Source organism: Pseudorca crassidens, chromosome 15 (genome assembly GCF_039906515.1).
Source record: "Pseudorca crassidens isolate mPseCra1 chromosome 15, mPseCra1.hap1, whole genome shotgun sequence".
Lineage (NCBI taxonomy): Eukaryota > Metazoa > Chordata > Mammalia > Artiodactyla > Delphinidae > Pseudorca > Pseudorca crassidens.
In genome coordinates, this window is record NC_090310.1 from 76641700 (window position 1) to 76669506 (window position 27807).

General features: G+C 52.6%; 1 protein-coding gene across 4 annotated transcripts in view; it reads right to left on the minus strand.

Annotated features, from left to right (window-relative positions):
• Nucleotides 1–14090: 14090 nt before the first annotated feature.
• PREX1 (phosphatidylinositol-3,4,5-trisphosphate dependent Rac exchange factor 1) overlaps nt 14091–27807 on the minus strand; it is a 197278-nt gene continuing 183561 nt past the window's right edge. For all 4 annotated transcript variants that reach the window (XM_067708378.1, XM_067708376.1, XM_067708377.1 and 1 more), the window contains 10 exons: nt 27470–27511; nt 25806–26023; nt 23839–23938; nt 21907–22050; nt 21700–21814; nt 20197–20263; nt 18694–18866; nt 18155–18257; nt 17846–17913; nt 14091–15805 (listed from right to left, as the gene is read on the minus strand). In XM_067708378.1, coding sequence (XP_067564479.1) covers nt 15763–15805; nt 17846–17913; nt 18155–18257; nt 18694–18866; nt 20197–20263; nt 21700–21814; nt 21907–22050; nt 23839–23938; nt 25806–26023; nt 27470–27511 — 1073 coding nt within the window. In that variant the 3' untranslated portion in view covers nt 14091–15762. The remainder of the gene's footprint in view (nt 15806–17845; nt 17914–18154; nt 18258–18693; nt 18867–20196; nt 20264–21699; nt 21815–21906; nt 22051–23838; nt 23939–25805; nt 26024–27469; nt 27512–27807) is intronic.

Consider the following 27807-nt stretch of genomic DNA (forward strand, 5'->3'; position numbering starts at 1 on the left):
TTCTCCATTTTACAAAGGAGGAAATAACAGTAACAGCCCACATCCACTGAACAGTGACGACGTGGTAGGGACTTGCTACGCACTTTAACAGAACTTCTTCAAGCCTCACAATAGGCCTGGGAGGGAAGTGCTTTTATTTATTCCCATTTTACAGAAGAGGAAACTGAGGCTCAGAATGGTCATGCATGTACCCAGGACCACAGAGCCAGTAAGTAGCAGAGCTGGAATCCGAACCAAGGCCCATCTGACTCCTCATTTCCGGTTCCCGCTGAAGTCACCCTGGGCACTGGAGGTGACCTAAGGGCTAGGACAGGCTGTAGGGTGCAGATGCCCAGGGGCTGTGTGTTCTACACCCTCTGCCACGTCCAACCCTGAGGGTGCCCACCAGGAGCAGCACAGGCTTGAGTCTTGCAGCTCCTGGCGACTGGACGGAGGTGACCCCCGTGGGCAGGGGGCAGCGTGGTCAGCACAGCCCTTCACCCACTCTGCATTCAGCCAGGCGGTGCTCCTCCACAATCTCCACGCCTCCTGGTCTGGAACGGACCCCTCCCTGGAGCTAACCTCATTGATTCCTCCTAATTAGCTCCTCCAAGGGAATCGTGGGTTATTTTGGGAGCAGCGACCTCACAATGTTTCCCTGGAGCACTCAGCTGGAAAATGCAGATAGACACACGTCTTTGTCAAATAAATGAATGCAGGTCGTCCCCAGGGCCCAAGCCTATCCCAGGCCCTGGGCTTCACTTTCACAAAAGGTGTGAATCTTAGACTTTTGGAGGTGCCTCCAAGTGAGGCTGCGTCCTGAGTCAAAGAGAAACAAACTGTGGGCTGTGTGGCCGAGTAACTATCGCAGCAACCTGGGCGGTTCCCGTGACCCAGCGCTGCTGAGGCTTTACCTGTGCTCACTCAGCCAAGCCCCAAACCAGCCCCGTGAGGAACTTGCTGTGAGCCCATGCTACAGATGCGGAGACTGAGGCACAGAAAGTCACGTCACTTACCCAGGAATTTGAACCCAGGAAGTCCAGCCGCAGAGCTCAAGCGCTAAATCACCTACGTCTTCACCCGTCTCTCCGTCTTCACCTGTCCCTCCATCCCCGTCCTCATGCCTGAGCGCACCTGGAATTGGTGTGGTTGTTTTTAATCAATGTAGTTCTTACTCTGTGAATAGCACCACGAAATGTGTTCATTTGTCCATCTCAACATTTCAGACGGCCCATGGTTTTCACAGGCCTGTTTTGCCATTTCTTCATTTGTTATACACCAGGAGGCCCCCAGGAGAGACCCGCCCTGAGGCTCCCCTCTCTGATGGACCCTGCGCTCAGCAGCAGCATCTCTCATTCCACGAGTGGCAGGCAGGCCTGGGGATTGGGAGCAAGATGCTGGGACCAGACACCATGCTCTCAAACTTCAGCTCTGATGCTCCGGGACCTTGTGAGGCTGAGCGAACCCTCCGGCCCCCCACCTCCTTCATCACCTCCGCCTGCACAACAGGAAGCTGGTGGTGATCACAGTGCCCCTTCCTTGGAAGGAATCAAGGAAATGGCATGCACATGTGAACACCAAGCCCAGCGCACAGTAGGTGTTCAAATAACACTGCACATGACATCGACTCTCCGGTCCCAGACAGGCACGGGGATCCCACTCCTTTATTAATCGGGAGGAGAGAGGCTAGATTTCCTCTGATGCCCAGCAGGCAGGGTCAGACATTCTGGGCCGCTGCCACTGGGTCGGACCCAGTTGGAACAGAGAAGCGGTTCGTGGGTGAGGGAGGCACCGTGGCCTGGGCCCCTTTTTACAGCTGAGGCTCTGCACACAGGACCCTGGTCTGGCTGGGCCCTGCCAGGACACAGACTTGGCAGCCCTTCCCACAGCCCCCCAGGTGACAGCAGCCAGGACCCCCGCCAGCTCCCTGACAGCGGGTGGCATGATGGATGGAGGGGCAGCCCTGCCACCCGCACCTGAGCTCCCCCACCCCCGGCTCCAGGCGGGCTGGTCCCCAGGAGCCTGTAGCTCCATCGTCCTCGGGTGTCAGCCACACACCATGGAAACAAGTCCCACCTGCCACGGTCACCCCGCGTTCTTTTCCTAAGGGCTGTTTGGGCCAAAAGCCAAGAAAGAGAGCGGCAAGTCTGTGCAGGCCCCCAGGGCTGGCCCTCCTCCAGCCTGTTGGCCTGCAGTGCTCCTGTCCCTGCAACAGCCCATCCCCCCCCCGTCATGGTGTCTGAAAGACCCCCACTTGCCACTCCCACGTCAAGGGGGGCTCTGGTGAAGCACAGATAGGGAACTGGGGGCAGCTCCCCATTGCCCATGGGCCCCCGTGCACTGTGATGTCCATGTCCCTCAGCAGGGCCAGAGCGAGGGGGACAGAGGGTGGATAGGCTTTGACTGGAGAGAGGGTGACGTGGCCAAAAGGGTCTGGAAAGATCTGGAGGCCAAAGCCAGGTCAGCAGGGACATGATGGGGATTCTGGGGCAGCTCTGTCCTGGGAACCTGGGCCTGGAAACTGCTGGACGGCAAACAGCAGGGAGGACAGGGCGGGGCCCTCCCCACACGCTGGGCAGAGGCTGAGGTCTGCCCAGGAGGGGACTGACTGGTGGGACCAGGCCCCTCACTGGGGCCCCTCGGGACTTCTGGGCAGGAAGAGAGAAGGGCCGACCACTGCCGCACGGATTCAGGGAGCAGAGCCTCCGACCTCCCCAACCCTTTCACCCCAGGACCTGTCCCTAGGCCACACCCCAACTGGAACCCTGGGCTCAAATCCCAGCCACTGTCCCTGTGAGAGGATTTTAGCGGCAATAACAGGAGATGAAACTGGTGAAGGTGCTGACACTTCCTCACCTCCGTCAAGGAGAATCTGGAACAGGAGGGCCACGGCTGGCAGGAGCTCTGCTGAGTCATCGGGGTCCCCGCCCAGGCTCCCCGTTCAGCTCGGGGGAGGGAGCTGAGGGGATTCCTGGGGAAGAGCATTCCCAGCACAGGGAGCAGCTTATGCAAAGGCCCTGAGACAGCTGCCTGGTGATTTCAGTGAGGCCAGAGTGGCTGGAACAGAGCGAGTGAGGGGGAGAGAAGCAGGGCAGGAGGTCAGGGAGGGGGTGGGACAGGGGTCGAGTGGGGTCTTGTAGGGGATGGGGGGTTGGGCTCTCACTCAGAGTGAGATGGGAAGTCCCTGGAGGGTCTGAGTGAGGAGGGACATGGCCTGACTTAGATTAGACAGGATCCCTCTGGCTGCAGTGGGGGTGATGGGTGAGCGTGGCAGCAGGGATACCAGTGAGGAAACCAGGACATTCCAGGCCAAGGGTGATTCTCTGCATCAGGGTAGTAGCAGTAGATGTGCACAGAAGTATCCAAGTGTCCAAACTCCAAAGCAGAAAGGCACGGGGCACAGAGATAAAAGAAATGTTCCTCACGAGCCGTCCCTTTCCAGGGAGAAAAGACCTTCCCAGACTCCCCCAGAGCACAATGCTTACATCTCATTGGTCAGACGTGGGTTAACATCCACCAATCCCAGCAAAGGGGTGGGATCCTATAATTGGCTTGTATCCTCATGCAAGACCACCTTCATAATTTGTGGGGTCCAATGCAAAATAAAAATGTAGAGCCCCTGGGACTTCCCTGGTGGTGCAGTGGTTAAGAATCCACCTGCCAATGCAGGGGACACTGGTTCGATCCCCGGTCCAGGAAGATCCCACATGCCGCGGAGCAACTAAGCCCATGCACCACAACTACTGAGCCTGCGCTCTAGAGCTCGCGAGCCACAACTACGGAGCCCGAATGCCACAACTACTGAAGCCTACATGCCTAGAGCCCGTGCTCCGCAACGAGAAGCCACTGCAATGAGAAGCCCGCGCACCGCAACGAAGAGTAGCCCCCGCTCGCCGCAACTAGAGAAAGCCCGCACACAGCAACAAAGACCCAACGGAGCCAAAAAATTAATTAATTAATTTAAAAAACGTAGAGCCGCTTCTTCAAAAATTATTACGAATTTGAAGACTGTGACAGCAGAGCCTTAAGCCAATCACAGGCTCTTCTAAGCACAGATCCCTGTGGAACTGCCTAGGTCACACACCAGTGAAGGCAGCCCTGACCCCATGATTCACCCCCTGGGCTGAGCATGGGCGCCCCCCCCCACCGCCCCGAGGCAGACTGCAGGAGGGAGGGCAGTGGGGAAGTGGCGCCCGTGTTGGCTGCAGCCTCAGCAGCATGAGATCCGGGTACATGAGTTACTGTGCCAGCTTTGCTGGTCCCTATAATGGGGTAATGGCCCAGGGCGCTGCTGGGCAGACGTGAGCGACACATATCAAGTGTTTAGAACAGTGTCACTTATATTTTCGTTACTTCTAGGGACGAGGTCTGCCTCGTTCCCAGCCTATTGGTGTCACTCAGTTGTAACCCCAGGACTCCAGGAGAATTTCTCTTCCCCACCCCACCACCAGCCTGAGCGCCTGCAACTTCCCAATCAGTCACGTACGTCATCTCCAGAAGAGCCTTGAAGTCCCTGCTTTGAAGTTCATCAGAGAAGTGGCCGCAGAGAATAGACAGATATATAATTATATGTCACCATAATGATACATATTTCATAAAACACAATAGGAAAAGCATAACGTTTTATAGAAATAAAATGTTATAATACCACTTTCACCCTGGAGAGTATTCTCGGCTTACTTTGTTTTTCTGCGGTACGCGGGCCTCTCACTGCTGTGGCCTCTCCCGTTGTGGAGCACAGGCTCCGGACTCGCAGGCTCAGCGGCCATGGCTCACGGGCCCAGCCGCTCCGCGGCATGTGGGATCTTCCCGGACCGGGGCACGAACCCGCATCCCCTGCATTGGCAGGCGGACTCTCAACCACTGCACCACCAGGGAAGCCCTCGGCTTACTTTTGAAAGCACTCAAATGGACAGGCCTGGTAGGCGGGGAGCTATGATTGCTCTGTTTTCATATGAGAAGACTGCTTGTCCTTTGCTCAAAACCCCCCATGCCTTCCCAATTCTAGACGTGAACTCCAAAACCACCAGCCACCTATGTGCCCTGGTCCCTGCCTGCTCTGTCATATCCTCCTCACCAGCCCCCCTGCTCCAGTGGCTTTCTCACTCCTCCTCCAACTCACCAGAATTCCCACCTCCGGGCCTTTACACCTGCTGTTTCTTCTGCCTGGAACAAGCTATCTGCTCCTTACGTCTCCATTCATGGGTCTGCCCCAGAGAGGCCTTCCCTGACCATCTATTAAAATAGCTCCCACATCTGCCCGTCCTTCCTCTTGCCTGATTTACCTTATTGGCATTTATGCCATCTGACGTATTACACACCCATGTGTCCATGGGCTTTTTTGTCTGTCTCCTTCCAGCAGAAAATAAACTCCACAAACTCTTCACTGATGTGACTGTGGGCCTAGAACAGTGCCTGGCACTCAGTAGGCCCTCAATAAATATTTTTTAATGATGCCGATGAGGGTAAGAGGTGAGCCCAAATGAGCTGCTGTACCAGACCTAGAATGACGTACAGGCAAACCTCGGAGATACTGTGGGTTGGGTTCCAGACCGTCGCAATAATGTGAGTCACGTGAATTTTTGGTTTCCCAGTGTATATAACAGTTGTATTTACCCTATATTGCAGTCTATTAAGTGTACAATAGCATTATGTCTAAAAAAAACAATGCATGGGCCTTAATTTAAAAATACTATATTGATAAAAAGTGCTAACCATCATCTGACAATGCAGGGTTGCCACAAACCTTCCATTTGTAAAAAACGCAGTATCTGCGAAGTGCAATAAAGCAAAGCTCGATAAAATGAAGCAAGCCTGTATGGTTTCTGCAAACACATTCCGGACACAGTGGGTGTCCTCAGCCCAAGTGGCTTTGCATCATCAGCTGTGCCCTCCTGCCAAATTAGACCCAGCACTCAGTGACTCAGACCCAGCTTGATGGAGGAATATTCTCGTGGGGACTCTCAGCTCCATCTTGCTCTCCTGCAAGGGCCTTGAGGCCCTGGCCAGGGTGGCAGCTCAGCTGTCAATTACCAGTGAGGGAAACAGAGCAGAAAGACTTCAAGGAAGGTGGGTGAGGGCCCGAACTGTTGCAGCCAGTAGAGACATAATCATGGACTTTCCAAAACCTGAAGATAAAACTAGCACCAACACCTCTCGTGGGTGGGGCGGGGGGTGGCAGTATATTGGTCGGAATCCTCCCTCATGCACTGATTCACTCCACCAAAGTCAGCAGGGATTGACTGAGCCCCTACTATGCGCCAGCTGCTGTGCTAGGAGCTGCGATATGGCTGGGAGCAAGGCAGGCTGGGTCCCTGCCCTGACGGAACCTGCAGTCTGGTTGGAATAGACGGACAATACATGGGGTTAAAAATACAAAAGTAAACTAAAGACTGGGATCTGTGCCATGGCAGAAGGAAACAGCATGCTGTGTTAGGGAGTCAATAAGTGATGCTATTTTTACTCAGTAAGGAAGGCTTCTCAGAGGAGGTGGTTCGAAGGCTTCTCAGAGGAGGTGGTTCCAACTGAGACCTGAATTGCAGGAAGGAGGCAGCCACGGGAGAGTCAGGTGGGAAGAGGGTTCCAGACAGAAAATACAGCAAGGGCAAAACTCCTGCGGTGGAACAAGTAACGAGACCAGAGAGCTTGAGGAACAGAAACAAGGCCCTGGCAGATAACAGCCAGACCAGTGAGGCAGCGAGGCAGAGGGTGAGGGGTAAGGCTGGGAAGTCAGCGCTGCCTGCTGGCTGTTCGGCGGGCCCAGGAGGCCTTGGTGGTGTTGAAACAGCTGGGGCATTGGAGTCAGTCACTCTCGGTTCAAACCCCAAGGCTACATGACTTCAAGCAGGTCACTTACACTCTTGGTCTCTGTTTTCTCATCTGTAAAATGGGACTAATAATTGTCTTCTTCTCACAGTCACCATGAGAACTGGTGAGGTTTAGTGATCAGAATCCTTGTCCGTGGCGCTGAGCTGTTCTCCCAGCCATGGCCACTCATTCACTGATTCATTCCCCTAAGGCCAACATGTACTGCTTGAGCACCTACAACAAGTACTGACCGGGCACTGTGCTAACACGCCCAGCACAGCAGCAGGTTCACAACAGGTGCTCACGGCACAGCTGCTGTCAGTGTCTGTGCCCCTTCCCACTCTGCCAGGCCTCAGCTCAAGTGGGTTTCCTCTCCCTCCGCCCTGGTGACAGGTACATCGTTTGGGACACCTGGTGGGGGCAGCCCAGAGCCCGCATGGCTCTCTTGATATGATTGAAATCATATCAAGCATCTTTTCCGACCACAACTCTATGAGATTAGAAATAAATTACAGGGAGAAAAACATAAAACACAGAAACACATGGAGGCTAAACGATATGTTACTAAATTACCAAGAGACCACTGAAGAAATCTAAGAGGAAATCAAAAAATACCTAGAGACAAATGACAATGAAAGTACGACGGCCCAAAACCTATGGGATGCAGCAAAAGCAGTTCTAAGAGGGAAGTTTATAGCAATACAATCCTACCTCAATAAACAACAAACATCTCAAATGAACAATCTAACCTTACACCTAAAGGAACTAGAGAAAGGAGAACAAACATAACCCAAAGTTAGTAGAAGGAAAGAAACCATAAAGATCAGAGCAGAAATAAATGAAATAGAAGCAAAGAAAACAGTAACAAAGATCAATAAAACTAAAAGCTGGTTCTTTGAGAAGATAAACAAAATTGATAAACCTTTAGCCAGACTCATCAGGAAAAAGAAGGAAAGGACTCAAATCAATAAAATTAGAAATGAAAACGGAGACGCTACAATGGACACCGCAGAAATACAAAGCATCCTAAGAGACTACTACAAGCAACTCTATGTCATTAAATGGACAACCTGGAAGAAATGGACAAATTCTTAGATAGGTACAACCTTGCAAGACTGAACCAAGAAGAAATAGAAAACATGAACAGACCAATCACAAGTAATGAAATTGAAACTGTGATTAAAACTCTTCCAACAAACAAAAGTCCAGGACAGATGGCTTCACAGGTGAATTCTATCAAACACTTAGAGAAGAGCTAACACCTATCCTTCTCAAACTCTTCCAAAAAATTGCAGAGGAGGGAACACTCCAAAAGTCATTCTACGAGGCCATCAGCACCCTGATACCAAAACCAGGCAAAGATACTACAAAAAAAGAAAATTACAGAACAGTATCACTGATGAATATGATGCAAAAATCCTCAACAAAATACTAGCAAACAGAATCCAACAACACATTAAAAGGATCATACACCATGATCCAGTGGGATTTATCCCAGGGATGCAAGGATTCTTCAGTATACGCAAATCAATCAATGTGATACAGCAAATTAACAAACCGAAGAATGAAAACCATATGATCATCTCAATAGATGCAGAAAAAGCTTTGGACAAAGTTCAACACCCATTTATGATAAAAACTCTCCAGAAAGTGGGCATAGAGGGAAACTACCTCAACATAATAAAGGCCATATATGACAAACCCACAGCAACCATCATTCTCAATGGTGAAAAACTGAAAGCATTTCCTCTAAGATCAGGAAAAAGACAAGGATGTCCACTCTCACCACTATTACTCAACATAGTTTTGGAAGTCCTAGCCACGGCAATCAGAGAAGAAAAAGAAATAAAAGGAATACAAATTGGAAAAGAAGAAGTAAAACTGTCACTGTTTGCAGATGACATGATACTATACATAGAGAATCCTAAAGATGCTACCAGAAAACTACTAGAGCTAATCAATGAATGTGGTAAAGTTGCAGGATACAAAATTAATGCACAGAAATCTTTTGCATTCCTATACACTAACAACAAAAGATCAGAAAGAGAAATTAAGGAAACAATCCCATTCACCACTACAACAAAAGGAATAAAATACCTAGGAATAAACCTACCTAAGGAGGTAAAAGACCTGTACTCAGAAAACTATAAGACACTGATGAAAGAAATCAAAGATGACACAAACAGGTGGAGAGATATACCATGCTCTTGGACTGGAAGAATCAATATTGTGAAAATGACTATACTACCCAAAGCAATCTATAGATTCAATGCAATCCCTATCAAACTACCAACGGCATTTTTTACAGAACTAGAACAAAAAATCTTAAAATTTGTATGGAGACACAAAAGACTCCGAATAGCCAAAGCAATCTTGAGGGAAAAAAAGAGAGCTAGACTAATCAGACTCTCTGACTTCAGACTATACTACAAAGCTACAGTAATCAAGACAATATGGTACTGGCACAAAAACAGAAATATAGATCAAAGGAACAGGATAGAAAGCCCAGAGACAAACCCACGCACCTACGGTCAACTAATCTATGACAACGGAGGCAAGGATATACAATGGAGAAAAGACAGTCTCTTCAATAAGTGGTGCTGGAAAACTGGACAGCTACATGCAAAAGAATGAAATTAGAACACCCCCTAACATCACACACAAAAATAATAAAACTCTTAGAGGAAAACATAAGAAGAACACTCTTTGACATAAATCACAGCAAAATCTTTTTTGGAAATAAAAGGAAAAGTAAATAAATTGGATCTAATGAAACTTAAATGCTTTTGCACAGCAAAGGAAACTATAAACAAGACGAAAAGACAACCCTCAGAATGGGAGAAAATATTTGCAAATGAATCAACGGACAAAGAATCTCCAAAATATATAAACAGCTCATGCAGTTCAATATTTAAAAAAAACCAACCCAATCCAAAAATGGGCAGAAGACCTAAATAGACCTTTCTCCAAAGAAGACATACAGATGGCCAAGAAGCACATGAAAAGCTGCTCAACGTCACTAATTATTAGAGAAATGCAAATCAAAACTACAATGAGGTATCACCTCACACCAGTTAGAATGGGCATCATCAGGAAATCTATAAACAATAAATGCTGGAGAGGGTGTGAAGAAAAGGGAACCCTCTTGCACTGTTTGTGGGAATGTAAATTGATACAGCCACTATGGAGAACAGTATGGAGGTTCCTTAAAAAACTAAAAATAGAATCACCATATGATCCAGCAATCCCATTACTGGGCATATACCCAGAAAAAACCATAATTCAAAAAGACACATGCACTCCAGTGTTCATTGAAGCTCTATTTACAATAGCCAGGTCATGGAAGCAACCTCAATGCCCATTGACAGACGAATGGATAAAGATGTGGTACATATATACAATGGAATATTACTCAGCCATAAAAAGGAAAGAAATTGGGTCATTTGTAGAGACATGGATGGATCTAGAGACTGTCATACAGAGTGAAGTCAGTCAGAAAGAGAAAAACAAATATCACATATTAACGCATATATGTGGAAACTAGAAAAATGGTACAGATGAACCGGTTTGCAGGGCAGAAATAGAGACACAGATGTAGAGAACAAACGTAGGGACACCAAGGGGGGAAAGTGGGGGGGGGAGTGAGGTGGGATGAAGTGGGAGATTGGGATTGACATATTTACACTAATATGTATAAAATAGGTAACTAATAAGAACCTGCTGTATTAAAAAATACAATAAAATAAAATTCAAAAGAAAATACATGAGATTCTGAACATTGCTATTGGTCCTTCAGAGAAGACTAGGACAGGCTGGCTAGAAGACCAGAAGTCCTTTTTGAGGAATTGTATGTCCTCTCATCATAGGTGGGAGAACTGAGGCACAGAGAAGGACAGGGCCCTGCTCAAGGTCACATAGCTCATCAGGGGACTCTAACTTGGGCCCTGCTGTCCTCTCCTCCTCCCAACCCTCCAGGGATGTTACTAGTGCCCAGAGAGGGGCAGCTTTTTGCTAGGCTTTCTGATTCACCTCCCCTCAAAGCCCCGAAACCCTGGGGACTTAAAACCGAAGCCCCTGCAGTTGCCCTCAGAGGTTGGTCCAAAGCGCCACCTGGTGGTCAGCGATTCCAGGCAGGTCAGGGCTCACGGCAGTGGAGGGGTGGACATTAGTAACTGCAGGTTCCTGGTCACAGCCCTCATGAGCACTTCACTTTACAGTTTACAAGGGTCTTTCACATCCTTCTCATACATCCAGTTGCAAGGGAAGAAAGAAGGGAGAGAAGGAAAAGCACATAAGGGAAGAGAATATAAAAACAGAGAGCAGCTCACAGACATATGTTACAGGACAAAGGAAAAAAAAAACTAAAAAGTTAGGAAGGAAAGAAAATGGAGAGGAAAGAGATAAAAATAAGAAAGAGAAATTTAAAAAAATGTTTAATAGACAAAAATAAAATACCCATACCAAGTTAGGCCAAGCCCAGCCCATAAGGGCAGGGGCCGGTACCCATCATCTAAACAGTCCCAGCCCCTGCCTCCAGGCTGCCTCTATCCCAAATGTGGGCACCCAGGAACAAGTGCTTGGGTTGGAAGTCAGGTAGGCAGGACTCGGCTGGACTCAAACCCAGGTAACCGCAAGCTCTGGGCACTACACGGTCCCTAGCGGCATCTGCTGGAAAGATAGGGCATGGCATATATCCCCTGAAAGTTAAATTTGGGTGTGAACGTCTCCATTTCTCAGAGAAGGAAACTGAGGCTCTAAGAGAGATGGTGACTTCCCTTAAGTACAGCAGCCTGCCAGGTCAGGGGTCAGGCGAGGGTATCTGACTTCAAAGGTCTCAGCCCAAGGCCTTCCCAGTTGTCAACAATCCAGCCCAGTCCCGGAACAAAGCCAGGTGCAGAGCATGTGGTTGGAGGCATGTGCCTTGGCCGCACACAGCTGGGGTGTGGGTTCCTGGCTCTAACAGTTATGAGCCTTCTTTCTTTTATTTAGCCATGGTTCACGGATGCCTGGTAGTGGGCCAGACACTGGGACACAGCAGACAGGACTGATGTGACTCCTTCTCTCAGGGTGCTTCACTGATGGAAGAGGAAGATGGTAAATATATAAACAGTTAAATTTAGATAAAATCACAAAGTGGCCAGAACACTCCATCCCACCTTTGGTTTCCTGAGTGGCCCCTAACACAACCTACACCAAAGGACATTATCCGAGTCAGCTCTGAGGCTCAAAGGGAGCAGAGAACCAGGGTTCGAGAGACTCATCAGCTGCGGGGATTCACGCACCTCTTGATGCTCCATTGGTCAGCACTGCGACTCCTGGTCACCAGCTCCTCTCTTAGCCAACATCACCATGGCAACTCCAGAGGTGAAGATCTGAATGGTCAAGAGGCCAGCGCTGGCAGGGCCATCCTGTAGCCGAGCAGGTGAGGTAAAGGAGTGTGTCGGGCCAGGTGGGGGATGGAAAGCTGGCACATTGCCCAAAGGCAGTGGCCACTCCTCAGCTCCAGTGGATATGTGACCAGGCAGGACACGTGGTACCACAAGGGCCACTGGGACCAGAGCTTCTGAATTTTCAAGACAAACCCCAAATCAGAATCTGGAAGTAAAAGCTGCTGGTTCTTAAGTATGAGTGTCTAGTTCAAAATTATAAAAACACCGTATGGGGAAAACAAAAACAAAACCCACGTCAATTTCCAAGTTTCAGTCCACTGGCTGCCAGTTTGAGACCTCTTGTCTCTTACAAAACACCCCCCTGCTGTAAGCAGCCCTTCACACTCCACTTTGTACTGAGAGAAAGGCCTTCCAGAGAAAGAAACAGCCCTGGGCTTCCACCCTGTTTGCTGATGCAGCTCTGTTGTCTAAGAAGGAATGTGACTAGCTCAAGGCCTCAGAGACCCCACTTCTCAGCTCCTAAACCAAAGCTGCCCCTGTCCATCACCGCAGGAGAACTCACTTTTCTCATTGCAGGCCCTCAGGGTGCAGAACAGGCAGACATTCCTGCTTCCTGTAAAAGTATCTGCCTGGAGGAAGGCATCAAATCCTCCCTGTTTGACCCCCAAATACAGATCGAGCTGATGGCTGTCCCCTTAGAGTGATTTTCCCTGTATCCAAACACTGGCTTCAGACAATCCAAAAAATCAGTCCATCACTGTGCCCGAAATCCCACCAGGACTCACTCTCGTCGATTATAGTATTGAGTCTTTTGAAACCTGTAATTGAAAGACACAAGGCTCTCTCTCTGGGAGGATCCCAGTCTGGGCCTGGAGAGAATGAGCTCTGGGACAGGTAGTTTAGAAGGAAAAGAGATTAAAAGAGAAGGGGCTCTCTTCCAAAATGGCAGGACTTAGGGGAGTCCCAAGTGTGGCCATGATAGTGGGGGGCCTTCAAGAGGAAGGCACCCGAAAGAAGCCTTTCATAGAGGTCAGTGTTTTCCAAAGCATGGGAAAGGAGGGAAAGAAACGAAGGAGGGAAGAGGTCGGGATGAAGGAGTGAGGAGGAAAGGAGGGAGGGAGACGGAGAAAGGGATGGGGCAGGCCTGGCAAAACAGGTTTGCAGGCCAATTCGGCCCGGCAATGAGATTTCTCTGACTCGGCAGATGGACTCAGGCAGCTTCATAAACATGGCTCAGGCTTGGGCCGGTGATAAGGCGCTCTCAGCATGGGACCGAGATCGCAGGTCCCGGTGTGCAGGAACAAAATCTGTGCTGGCGTCTGTTCTGATTGGTCCGTTTGCAGCCAGCGTGGATTCTGATTGGCCAGGAACCAGCCCAATCTCGTGTTGAGTACTTGGAACTCCACTCCAGCGGATTCCAGACCAGACGGGCCTTGCAAATTGGGGCGGAGGATGGTGCGTCCCTCAGACCCACCCTAATCCGCAGGCACATGTGAGACAGAGAGTCCTAGCATGACATCAGAAGGAGGCGAGGGAATGCCTGGAAGAACAGTCACATTTTCCCACCATCACAGTGAAATAGGAACTGAGAATCCAAAATAAAGGTGAAATACATATAAAGACAGTAATTTTCCTGGCACACCCGAATGGCAGAGCCGCGGTACAATCTCGGGTATTCCTCGCCAGTCCCCTGTGAGGGAATATATATACTCTGCCATTTTAGAGAAGGAAACTGAGGTTCAGAGTGGTAACTCACTGAGCAGGGATCGCTGCCTCAAGAACCCTGACGGTATCGAAGCGATCGTCCTCCGTCCCATCTTCAAAGCCGTTGCTCACTCCGCCTGTGACGCTGGCCAGCCTAGCCACGTCCACGCCACCAGGGTTGGCCCCAAAGGAACTCGCCACAGATCAGGATCTTTGTATTATAAACCGACTTTTAATAATAATAATAAAAAATCTATCATGAATTGAATGAGAAGATCTGTACATTTCAAAGTAAACCAGTGCACGATGCCCTTGCCCTCGGGGGCCCCTCTCCGTTTCTGCCATGGGGTCCTCGTTTGTATCTGTGCCGTCTCTGTCCTGCAACAAGCCCATCTCTTGCAATCTGGTGCAGGGTGGCAAGAGAGGGAAGGCGGCCCCTGGGGGTGCACGGGGCCAAGATGCTGATGGGTCTTCAAGCCTCCAGGGCAGCGGGAAACCCACACCTGATTTCACCCATCAGCCAAGGCTGTAAAGACGCCTCCCTTCTGTCCCAGCTGTGACATTTCCCTGCTGGCAACAGAACCTAGAGGGGACAAACTGCTGGGGGGGGGGGCAGAGGGGGGATCCTGTGTGGGTCCTTGTGCCCAGGTGGGCAGGGTAGCTTCCTGTCTCTCTAGCTGGCTGAGAAGTCCCAGATGCCCTGCTCTGAGCTAACATCAAAAAATAAATTACAGAAGGTACCACTCAGTGTTTCCTGGCAGCCCTTCTACCTGCAGAGGACAGACACCAGGGTGGGGCTGCCTCTGCAATGGATGGTTCAACCCCCTCCAGCCCCCAGGCCTGGCCCAGCCACCTCTCAAACCCTTGTAGCCAGTTGTTCAAAGAACAAAGTAATTCACCCTGATACAGACCAACTGCTGGAGAACCGAGGGTGGGTGGGAAAAGGAACCCTAGTCGATACCTGTAAGCCACAGCTTAAGACCCTAATATTAAAAAGATGAAATACTGACATCTTTTGACTTTTCAATAATTTAGTTTTTCTTTTTTTTTTTAGTAGAACTGGGAAAAGTTGTCAATACTACCTTATGCTGGTCCCCTGTTAGACAATATAGCTTTCTTTGAAATTTAAAATGTCAAATATATTATCACGCAACCTGGGGGAAAAAAAAATCTCAGCGATACCAACGACAACATAAAAACCTCAAAATAAACCATAGAGAGTTCACGCCGTATAAATAAAGTCAGAGCAAATCTTGTGCCCAGGGCTGATGGCTCGAGTTCCAATGGCGCTGATGGCGGAAGCCGGTGTGGCTTCCGACCGTCCTCTTGGTAACAGGCGCTGTGCCCTGTCCCTCTGTCTTTACGGCAGAGGCCCGGCTTCTCCGAGTCCATCGGGCAGATTAGTACAGGGTTAGGGGGGAATCTGGAAGCTAAGGTGAGGAAGAAGAGCAGACACATGTGGTCGCCTGGAATGTGGACGTAGAAGGAAACCAGAGGTTTCCAAAGTGCAGGTTGAGCCATCCCGAGGGAGCTGGGGCCGCGGGCCTCCAGCTGCAGTGCCCGTGACTTCTCCCCTGTGTTCTGGGGACCTGCAGGCCGGAGCGCAGGCCCTGGCTGCACCCATCAGTTCTGTGGGTCCCCAGCACCCCTCGGGCTTCTGGCCGAAGTGTGAAGAACATGCCAGCCCAGGGCCGATCCACCGTCTCATCCAGGAGTGGGGGCACTGCTTATCCTCCCAGGAGGTGATGGAGGAGGCTGGACAGATCTTCAAGCAGGCAGGAGAGGAGGTCTCGGGCCAGCTCTGGAGAAGGCCACACGGCCCCCTGTGTCCTCCCAAATCCCAGCTCCAGAGGACGCAGCCAAGTACCAGGCACCTCAGTGTCTAGAGGTCTCCGTCCACCGGCGGCTGGCAGAGGCGGTAGAGCCTGGTGGATGGAGGTGCAGAGGATGAGGACGAGCCAGGCAGGCCAACGCCTATTATTATTATTGCAACATGTGATCTATGTGAGCGTGTAATCCATGCCCAGAAAACAAAACTCAACAGGTGTAAAAAGATGCAGGGTGAAAAACTGATGCCACCCACTTTCCCCTAGTGGTACAGTCCCCGCCCCACAGGAGCCTTGCTCTCTCCAGACTGGCAAGGGGTTTACAAAAACAGACACATATATGTGCGCATGTTTATGTTAAGATCCTTGTGTGGGTGGGTGTGCATTTTTCCACGCTAATGGTGGCAAAGTAGACCCAGCACTCTGCCACTGGAGTCTTTTACTTAATATATCTTGGGGGCCTCTCCCTGCAGTACGTGGGGAGCTACCTTGGTTTTCTTTCTGCATTGGGAGGATTCTGAGCTCTACCCTCAAGTAAGAAGGAGCCACTAATGGGTTTCAAGCAGGGGAGATGGTAGATCTGCTGTGGGGAGAATGATGGCAGAGGGACCAGACAGGAGGCTGCTGTGGTGACACAGACAAGACAGGGAAGCAAGGTGGCACAGTGGTCAGGAGTGTGGCCTCTGGGCCTAGAATGGCTGGGTTCAGAAGCGCAACTCTGTGGTTCTGTGTGCTAGCTGTGTGACCTTGGACAAGATACTTAACCTCTCTGGGCCTCAGTGTCCCCACCTGCCAATGGGGGGTAGTAATAGTACCTTGCTCACAGAGTTGTTGTTCGGAGCAAATAAGTTAATATAGGTAAAGATACTAGAGTGGTGCCTGGAGCGGGGGAAGCGACATATAAAAGTATTTAAAAGTAATGAGGGGAGGGGCCTCCCTGACAGTCCAGTGGTTAAGAGTCCATGCTCCCACTGCAAGGGGCACGGGTTTGGTCAGGGAACTAACATCCCGCATGGCAAACGGTGAGGCCAAAAAATAAAAATTAGAAATAAAAAAGTAAAAGTAATGAGGGGAATTCCCTCGCAGTCCAGTGGTTAGGACTCCGCACTTCCACTGCTGAGGGCCCGGATTCAATTCATGGCCGGGGAACTAAGATCCCAAAAGCCATGCCACGTGGCCTAAAAATAATAATAATAATAATAATAACGAGGGCTAAGAGAGCGCATGCAAAAACTAGTGAATCATATATAAGATCTGTATGAGTTCTTGTATTGCTCCAACACCATTTCCTGGTCTTGACAATGTCCTGTGGTTACGTGAGACATTATTCTTGGCGGGGGGAGCTGAGTAAAGGACCACATGGAAACTCCCTGTATAATTTTTGCAACTTCCTGTGAGTCAAACTATTTCAAAATAGTCAGATAGTCAAACTATTTCAAAATTAAAAAGTTATTTAAAAATTGTGGGCCTGGGGCTTCCCTGGTGGCGCAGTGGTTGGGAGCCCACCTGCCGATGCAGGGGACGTGGGTTCGTGCCCCGGTCCAGGAGGATCCCACGTGCCGCGGAGCAGCTGGGCCCGTGAGCCATGGCCGCTGAGCCTGCACGTCCGGAGCCTGTGCTCCGCAACGGGAGAGGCCACAGCAGTGAGAGGCCCGCGTGCCGCAAAAAAAAAAAAAAAATTGTGGGCCTATGTCAACAGCAAAGCAGGGCAGTGTGGATGGAGAGGGAGGACGCATAAAAATGAGTTATTCCTGGGAAAGGGGGCTGCACACAGTACCACAAGAAGGTCTGACATCAATGTGGAGATGATGGGCCGTGAGGACAGGATGAGGTAGGTGGGCTGAGGGCTCTGATGGTAGCAGGGCGGCAGAGGAGCGCGGTGGGTGAGCTGGTGGGGGGCACACAAATTACTGCCCCATGGCTCACTGTGGGGGCCCTGCCTCACTTTCCCAGCCAAAGTGGGAGCTCTGGGAGGTAACAGACTGAGTCGTATTTGTTGTTTCCCAAATGGGGTCCCGTAAATGAGAGGGGAAGCCCCATCTGAACACCAATGGGTCTGTCTGGGGTGAAGCCCAGCCCAAGTTCTGGCCTTCACAGAAGGGAGGAGAGGAAAGGAGACGGGGAGGGACAGCCACTCACCGCGGTGCACCCTGGGGCATCTGGTCCTTGACTCGGAGGTTTTTGGCCAGAATCTCCACCCTGGGGCCCTGGGAAGAAAGCACGGTGAGGCCCTGGGCTGCCTCCGCACGGAGTCCAGGGCGCTTGAGCAAGCATGTGGGTGTGGGTGGGCATAATGGGAGCTGAAATCCTCAGCCCTCTAGATGGGGAGACGGGCAGCAGCCCAGTCCCCAGACGCACTGTGAGTCCACCTCTCCCTGTGTCCACCGGGCCCGGATCTGGGTGCCCTGCACGCAGCCCGGTGGGGCCCCGGGGGATGGGTCCCCTCACCTGCTTCCGCATGATGTCCGTGGCCTGCATGATGCACTTGGGCAGCAGCCCGTGGCTCCGCGCCAGGATGGCCGCCTGCTCCAGGGAGAGGCTCAGGGTGCTCCTGCAGGGGGGCGGCAACAGGGGCGGCAGGTGAGACGGGGGCGACTGCCTGGCCCCCCACGGCCCCCAAGGCCCCAATCAGAGCAGCAGGGACAGAGGACAGAAGTGGGAAAGTGTCCAGATCTGCCCCAACCAAGAGGCACGATCATTCCTGCTTATGTTGAACGGATGCTCCAGCAGAACCAGGCTGCAGAGACGCTCAGTCACGCCAACCAGGGTGAGAGAAGCGGGAAGCGCAGCAGCCCTCCGAGGACCACCTCCTCCCGAGGTCCCATCTCATAGCAGACAAACTGAGGCTCGGTGGGGGGCGGGGGCAGCCACGGCCTCGTCTGGGCTCAACAGGCAGTGGCAGAATCGGGATTCAAACCTGGCCTTCGTCCTCCCGTCCCGGGCCCCAAAACCGCCCAGAGGCCCGCCCCCGCTCAGGGCCCGCACACCTCTGCATGCCCGTGCCGCACATGGTCATCTGGCAGGCCCCCAGGCGGTAGCAGAGCTCGGAGGAGATGGGGATGAGGCCGGCGCCCAAGCTCCCAGTGGCACCGGGCTTGTGGTAGACGAAGGACTTCATGAGGCGGCAGAGCTCGTCCAGGGCATTGATGGGGCGGATCAGCTGCGAGGCACACATACCCGGACGGTCGGAGGAGGCCCCCACCTGTCCTTCCTCTCCGTCATCACCTCCAATCCAGCTCCGTTACAGCAGCTGTCCTCTCGGCTCACCTCCTATGCTCACGATATATTTCAGGCCTAACCCTCCCATCTAATTCTCTTCACCTGCCCAGGTGCGCCCACGACCAAGCCTCAGCGAATACCCACTCCTGTCCTCTCCAAATAGCAGCACCTCCCCAGGACCAGCCTTCCCTTCTGCTCTGCCCCACCTCCCCTTTCCTGCGTCGCCTGTGCAGGCACAGAACACTGGCCAGTGCTTCCTGTGTCGGCTCAAGACTCTGCCAGCCAGACTATTATACAAACTCCCGAAGGGCTGTGCCCAGCCCTTCTCTCGGAGCCCAGCCTCGCGGTCCGAGGCCAGGAGCCCCAAAACCACTGTCAAAATCAAGGCCTGACAGGGACTTCCCTGGTGGTCCAGTGGTAAAGAATCTGCCTTCCAATGCAGGGGACGCGGGTTCGATCCCTGGTCGGGGAACTAAGATCCCACACACCGCAGGGCAACTCAGCCTGCGCGCCACGACTACTGAGCTCACACGCCTCAACTGGAGCCCGCGTGCCGCAAACTACAGAGCCCACGCGCTCTGGAGCCCGCGCCACAATGAGAGAAGAGAAAACCCGCACGCCACAACTAGAGAGAAGCCTGCGCGCCGCAACAAGCGCTGCAACGAAGCTCCCGTGTGCCGCAGCGAAGACCCAATGCAGCCAAATAAATAAATTAATTAATTAAAAAAAAAGAAATCGAGGCCTGATAGAACCTGGGCAGAGGGGGAAAGGCCTGCAGCATGCAGCAGTAGGCGGGGGGGGCACAGCCCCCGCAAGGCTGAGTGCAACACGCAGGAATGTGGCCCAGACAGCCAGGTATTCCCACTGCTAAAGATAAACTAGAAGCCTCCGTTTTGCGGGAAATCTTTTGACTTTTAAATGCTGGCAACAAATTGGAAACACACAAAAAGAGCACTGCATGGCCGCATCTGGTGTGAGGCTCCAGCCTCAGAGAGATGCTGTGATGAACAAGGGAGATGCAAGAGGCACAGGTGAGTGGGTGCCAGTGAGAATACATCATCTAAGGAGTTCTGAAGCAGGTGGGGAAGATGTCAGGATTTCTCGAATGGGGAAGGAGTTATCACAGAAGACTTCCTGGAGGAGGGACGGCAGAGGCCTCTGGGGCATCTCGGCCAGGATTCTGGCTGGGGTGTGACCCTGGGCCCTGTCTGACCGCACGAACCCCCAGCCCTGCCCAAGCTCCACGGCAGGTGAGGGGAAGGAGGGCACACCTGGTCTATCTTCACCGCTGTGGTGCTGGCGTCCGTGGGCAGGTTAGACCGTTCCAGGTAAAATGCCCTGAGAGAGAAAGACGGGGGTGAGGGTAGGGCGGCCACGCCCACCGTCCTCCCAGCCCCTGCCCCACTGCAGCCGCAGCCTCTTTGCCCTCCAACAACTGGAGGAAACAAATCATTAAGAGCGGCTGGCACAGCTCTCCACACCCACAGTCACCTGTTCCTCCAACAGCCCTGGGGGAAGCAGGAAGGGGCCTCCCGGGCACTCCTCAAATGCCACCGCCCCCCGACTGGCCGTCAGAATCAGCACTGACACCCCACTCTCTCTCCCATCCTGCTGTGTCTCCTCTGAGCACCCTCATCACTTGACACGTCACACTGCTCTGTTTACTGGGTTATTGCTTATCTCCCCTTCTAGAACAGCGCTCGGCCAACTTTTTTTGTAAAGGGCCAAAGAGTAAATATTTTAGGCTGTGTAGACCAGTCTCTGTGAAGATGCTACTCAGCTCTGCTGTTGCAACACAAAAGCAGCCAGAGACGATACACACACAGATGAACGTGGCTGTGTGCTAATAAAACTTTATTGACAAAACAGGGGGTGGGCCAGACCACAGCAGCTCTAGAATCTACCCTCCATGAAGAACAGGCTTTGTTTGGTCACTGTTGACTCCTAAGTGAGCACCCAGAACAGAACCTGGCCTATGGAAGGCCTTGAGTGACAGGTGCTGAATGAAAGAGATGAATGAATGATCACAGTGGCAATTTTCAAAATATTCAGCGAACGGCACAGAACAGATTGATGGCGTCGAATGATCCAGAGAGATGCCAGTTATAATAATACAGGTAGATATTTTCTCTGAACAGGCATGTGAAAGCATCATTCTCCCATTTCCAAATAGTAAAGCCCTTACCACACCCTGAAACCCCGTCTCCTAATTCTCAGCCCACCTTCCTCGTGGAGGGAGAAGGTGAGGCAGAAGTAGGAACGGGCTGGGATGGGGGCAGCAGTAGTGGGAGCTGCCTCCTTGGGCGCCAGGCTTCCTCCTGGCGGATGTGACCCCTACTCTTTCTTCTCTCTGGGGGTCTCCCCTGAGCAGGGCCGAGGCTCTGGAGTCATGTCCCTCACTCACAGGCTCAAGAACCCCAGGGCCCCTGTCCCGGCTCCCACCCCCATGCAGAGTGAAACAGGCATCTCCCCCGAGATGGAAGGACCTGCTTTGAAGCCAGGCAGACCCAGCCTAGCTGCGTGACTTGGGCAAGCTGGGTGTGCTCTCTGGACATCAGTTTCCTCATCTTCAAAGTGGGTTAGAATGGCTGCCAGTGACTGCTGGGAGAATCTGATGAGCTCGTGTAGGCAGAGGGCCTGGCGCACAGTAGATGCTCAAGAAAGGGCATTGCCCGCCCCCGCATTGGGGGCCCGTCCGGTGCCTTACACGTTAATGCTCACTCCCCGTGACAGTGTTCAGAATCCTGCCTCCATCATGTAGCCCATGCAGATACCTGAGTTTGCGGTAATACTGCTGAACCTTCTCCAGGGACTGGGCATTGATCTCCTGCTGCAAATCTTCCACCGTCTGGCTGCCTGGAGGAGGCGGCACCTCCATGTTCTCCAGAGCTGTGAAGGAAGAAGAGCGAGGGCAGGTGCTTGGCTCCCGGTGTGCACGGCCATCCCCAGTGGGCCCCACTCAGCCCGTCCCCGCGGCTCACCTTTCGTGAAGAGCACGGTGTGCAGCCTTAGACTGGCCCCGCTCTCCAGGCGGGAGGGCAGCTTGGAGAAGTGATAGCTATCCAGGTAGAAGATGACCTTCAGTGCCTGCCGGCTGCCCTCGATGTGGTAGAAGACGTTGGTGTCTGGTGGGGGACGTGGTGGGGCAGAGGGCTCACCGTCAAGGCTGGAGGGGCCCCGCCCCACCTCTGCAAGGGCAGCTACAGACCTCTTTCAGGTCGCCACTGTGATGTCCCAGGACCTCCCTGTCTGCCCACCCCAGAGTCGCGGCTTCAGACCTTCCTGCCCTCCCACAGTCTCGGGGCACCTCAGATAGCCCCGTCCCCCTACTACTCAGAGGAGCAACCTCTGACCTCCCTTTTCACCTCCCTTGACAGGTCCCAGTTTCTACTGCTTAATTCTTACACCTGACATTGATTCTGCCCAGCTGCGGAGCTGTCCCTGTTTATCTTCAGAGCCTCACCAATGCTCCTTCTACCCCTCACCTGGTAGCCCAGGGCCTCTACCTGGCAAAAGCTACCCTCAAACAGCACCTGCATCTTATTTACACCCACAGCAAAGAGCTTGTGGCAGGGGTGGCACCAACACCCCATCCTGCACCCATAGCAGACATCACTAATTGATGGATAATACTCCCTGAGCCCAAGCTGGCCTACAGACAGGCACTGCCAACCAATTCCAATTGGTACCTGAAATGAAACCCACTGTGCTTCTAGACTCCAGTTTACACATTCTCAACAGGGTGATATCACCTCCAAGGAGGTAAAAATTGCTTTTGGGGGCAAAGGCAAAAAAAAAAAAAACTTAACTCTTTTTATATGTAAAGCACATATATACATATAGTACATAACAGAGATATAGCATATCCATGATATAAAGATTTCATGGGGGTGTGGGTGATTAGGAAAAAATTGTCTCAACAAGCTCCTCAGGGAGGTGATAATAAAAAACAACAACAAGAAAAGCAGGGGTTCTCAAACTGGCATGCTTCCAAATCACCGGGAGGGCTTGCTGACACACATTTCTGGGCTCTGCTTCCAGTCTGGGATTCAGCAGGTCTGGGATGGGGCCTGGGAATTAGGCTAACAAGCTTCCAGGTGCCGCTGGTCCAGGGATCACACTCAGAGAACCATGGCTCTAGAACGGAGCGCAGTGATTCTCAGTCCTGGCTATACATCAAAGCCACCTGGAAAGCTTATCTTGAATCCCAAGGCCCAGGATCCACCCCACAGGCTGAATCCAAATCACCAGGGCTGGGGCTGGGACTGAGGCATCAGTATCTGAAAAGCTCCCTGGGCGATCCCAGGGCAGCCAAGGCTGAGACCCACTGGACCACAATGTGAGCTCCAGGAGGGCAGAAACCATGGCCATATATCTCTCCACTGTGGCCCAGAACCTAAAACTGAGCCTGACACGTATCATGTGCTCGAAATTATGGGTATGTGGATAGATGGATGAGTGTGTGGGTGGATGGGTGATGGATGGATGGATGGATGGATGGATAAATGGATGGGTGGATGGATGAGTAGATGAATGAGTGGATGAGTGGGTAGGCGAGTGGAAAGATGGGTGGGAGGGAGGGAGAAAGAAAGGAAAGAAGAAAATTATGGTGTAAGTTCTTAGAAAATCTTAACACGTCTTCATCCCACCGAAGGTTATCTCTAGGAGTTTTAATAAGAACTGGGTACTGGCTGTTTTTCCCTCTTAAGCGCTCTTGGAGACGGCTGGGTTTATAAAAAAAAGAGATCTTCTCCTTCCCTGTATGCTGGGAGCATGAGGTTTGAAAGCACTGGGTCCTGGGTCAACTTTAGGCAGCTAGCCTGGTGGCAGGGGGAGGGACAGGGTGACCCCAGAGCAGTCCCTTCCACTCCAGAACCCCGACTCTCACGGTGGGGGTAGGAGGAATCACTCACTGGCCACGTAGTTCTCGTCCAGCTGCTTGAAGGAGAAGGTGACGTTGTCCAGCTCCGACAGGGTCACCCAGATGTCCTCCAACATGGTCCGTTCCTCTTTCTGCAAGAGCAAGACAGAGTGGAGGCGTCACAGGTGCCACCCCTGCCCCAGGTTTCACTTCAAGATGCTGTGATTCAACTCTAGTTGACACACCAGGCTGTGGCGCTACCAGGCATGAGGTCTTGCGCAGGTCTCTCTGGGGCTGGACGTGAGATTGTGTTTGCTCCAGGCCTGTCCTGCACCTCCCAGGTCAGAGCCCATCTCTGCTCTATCATGCTGGGTGGTCCTCTTACCCGGGTCAACCCACCAATCCCACTGAACCATTCCAATGCAGCACCCAGCTCAGAGCCTGCATATCCTGGCAACTGCTGAATTAACACACTGGGTCCCAGTGTCCTCATCAGAGAAGAAGAAAGTGAGGGCTGGGTGCTCAGTTCCAGAAACCAATGAGAGGGTGTCTCCCACCAGGCAGGCACCCGTCTGCAATATCGGCCAGCAGAGGGCGCACCACGGCCACTCTTTCCCAAACCGCCGCAGCTGTGGCTTCCTGTCTGGCCTGGGAAAATGTCTAGGAGGCTCAGGGCTGCAAGGTGTGGGGAGCTCAGGCCTGGGCACACGGGTGGAGGGGCAAACAGCACAGAGCAAGTGCTGCTGCCGGCTGGATTTCTGGGGGGGCATCGGCTCTGGGTACCAGTACCCTGAAATGCGGAGTCATTGGCTCTGCCTCCTCCCGGAGCTGGTAGAGGGACCCACCCTGATTCTGAGCCCTGCAAGTGGATGGACAGGGCACTCAGAGATAAAAGAGATGTGGAGAAGGCAGGGCAGTCTGGGGGAACCAGGTCTAGAGTCAGACTCCCAGGTTCACACAGGTTCCCTGGGCCTCAGTGTTCTCATCCTTAAAAAGTGGGTGGTAAAAGGACCTATCTGGGGGCTACTGCAAGGACTAAACAAGGTGCTATTTGCATCAACAAAGTTCACCTGGATTACCACAAAAGCCTGCTCACTGGTCTCCCAGTTTCTGCCCTTGCCCCTCTACACTCTTCCCCACCCCGCAGCCTGGGTGATCCTTTAAGTATCAAAGTCAGATCCTGTCCCTCCTCTCCTCAAAACCCTCCCCTGACTGCCACCCACTCAGAGTAACAGCCAAAGTCCTACAACAGCCTGCAAGACCCCGAACAGTCAGACCCCAGTTAATTCTCAGGACTCACCTCCCCCACCTTCCCCGGGCTCACGCACTCTATTCCAGCCGCACTGGGTACCTCGTTGTATCTCAAACACTGCGTGCATCCTCCTGCCTCAGGACCTTTGCACCTGCTGTTCTCTCTGCCTGGAGGGCTCCTCCCAGTGTCCTCATGGCTCACCCCCTCCCCTCCTTCGGTTCTTAGGTCAGATGTCACCTCTCACTGAGGCCCTCAGTGGCTGCCTTATCAAAACTTTCAACTGCCACCACCCCAGACCTTCCCCTTAGCCCTTAACACTATAAATGAGGGTTTCTCAACTGTGGCACTACTGACACTTGGGGCCAGATAATTCTCTGCCGGGGGGTGGGCACGGGGGTGAGCATTCTGTGTGTTGTAGGAGGTTCAGCAGCCTCCCTGGCCTCTACACACCAGATGCCAGTAGTACTTCCTCTTCCCTCAGTTGTGACAACCAAAAATGTCTCCAGAGTTTGCCAAGTGTACCCTGGAGGCAAAACTGCCCTGGTGAGAACCACTGGTCTGTACCATCCCTGGTCCTTAGTTGTTTATGTCCATCTCCCCAAAATCAGGGTATAAGGTCCCTGAGTAAATGAACTCTCTGTTTTGTCCACTGCTGGGTCCCCAGTGCCTGTAACAGTGACACATAGTAGGTGCTCGATAAACAGCCGCTGAATAAATGAACGGGGTGAGTGACAGCCTGAGCAAGACCTCCCCCGCCCCCCACTCACCGCAGCCGGCGAGAGCAGGGACTGGCAGTGCAGGAGGACGCCAGTGGCCGCCACCTGCTCCAGCCACTTGCGGCTGGCGTCCCGGCTGCTCTCCTCGTACTCGCCATTGTTGTTGTAGCGGTAGCTCAGGGCCGCCAGCAGCTGCTCGGAGAAGGTGCACACGGCAGCCACCAGTGCCTGGCAGAAGATGCTGTCCCTCCGCAGCTGCAGCTCCGTGTCTGTGGACAGAGGGGATGGGGCCGCGCTGGGCAGGGGGCTCCTGTGCCATCAGCAGGCCTGTACCCCACAACCCGGGGCCCGGGACCAGCCTCCTCTCCCCAACATGACCACCCATCCGGGGCCAACTGGCAGACAGAATTCATTCATCCCAGGCACCAAAGGCAACTCCATAAAACTCAACTCTCCAAAAGCCAAGCCAATCCGTGGAAAAACTCGGCCCTCTCAATGACCCATCTGCCTACGTAAAACAACAAAACAACTTGTGATTTTCCAAGGGCTTTCCCCAAACCCTTACCCTCAGCTGTTCATTTATTAGGAAATTTCTCAGCATTGATTGAGAGTGATGATGCCGGCTCCATGTTTTAAGAAATGCAGTTTACCATTTTCTCTATTTTTGAGAAGTATGCCTTCTTCTTATCATCCCCCACCACCACTTCCTTGCCCCCTGCTTGTGATGTGATTTACAGAACTGGCCAATTTTGGGCAATCAGTCATTCAGGGTCCTAATATCCTGGAAGGGATTTTTTTCTTTTCTTTTGGCTGTGCCACGCAGCTTTCGGGATCTTAGTTCCCTGACCAGGGATCGAACCCGGGCCCCAGCAGTGAAAGCACCGAGTCCTAACCACCGGACCACCAGGGAATTCCCTGGAAGGGATTATTTTTGTTTGTTTGTTTGTTTTTTGTTTTTATTTTTGCGGTACGCGGGCCTGTCACTGTTGTGGCCTCTCCCGTTGCGGAGCACAGGCTCCGGACGCGCAGGCTCGGCAGCCATGGCTCACGGGCCCAGCCGCTCCGCGGCATGTGGGATCTTCCCGGACCAGGGCACGAACCCGTGTCTCCTGCATCGGCAGGCGGGCTCTCAACCACTTGCGCCACCAGGGAAGCCCTGGAAGGGATTATTTTTGATGACTGGCTCTCGCCAATGGGTTTTCAGTGACCAATTTTGACCCAGATCCCATTCTAGCTGCCCCTTGGCTGAGAATTTCTGGAAGGAAGGGAGGGACAGAGAACACCTCCAAGATTCCCCTAGGCCCCCGTCAGCCCCTCCTCCACCCCACTGTCTTCGGGGTAGGAAGCCCCAGGCTGGGGCTGAGGGCTCTACCGGCAAAGAGCCTCCCTAATTGTCGGTGCTCTATCCTGTGTCCTCGTCAAGATCAGCCCAGGCCTGGGAAGTGGCAAGAGACAGTGCTCCTGGCTCCAGGGCCCTGAGACTTGTCCCCCAGACACAAGAGGAAATCGTGAGGTCCGAGTAGTTCTTGGAGGGGCTAGAGGCCATGGTGTTACCTCCCCCTGTGCAGACCCCGACGACCAGGGGAAAGTCAACCTTGGCCGGCGGAAGAGGCCTTCCCCGGGGTGCGGTCATGGGCACTGGCTGCCGGGGAGCCTCTCCCGGATGCACCTGGGTGTGTGCAAATCACAGACAGCTGCCCCTTCGAAGCCCTCACCTGTGCATTTCAGCAAGGCCAGGAGAAGCTGGTTCTTTCCATCTGGAAGGAGAAGGAGATGGGCTGAGAGGGGTTAGCGGAAGCAGCAAGTCGAGCCAGGCCTCCCCACAGCCCACGTGCCTGACCCCTTCTTGCAGCGAAGCTCTGGGCACACAGAGCCGTGCTCAACAAGCTCTGACTGAATGTTGAGCAGATTCTAGAAACCCCAACTGTCAGCTGCACCCCAACTGTCTACACAGAGACTCAAACCAGCCCCTCCAACTAATGGGCCAGAGCCCCCAGCCCACACCTTGTACCTGTGCGTGGGCACACCCTGACACACGTGTGTACGTACATGT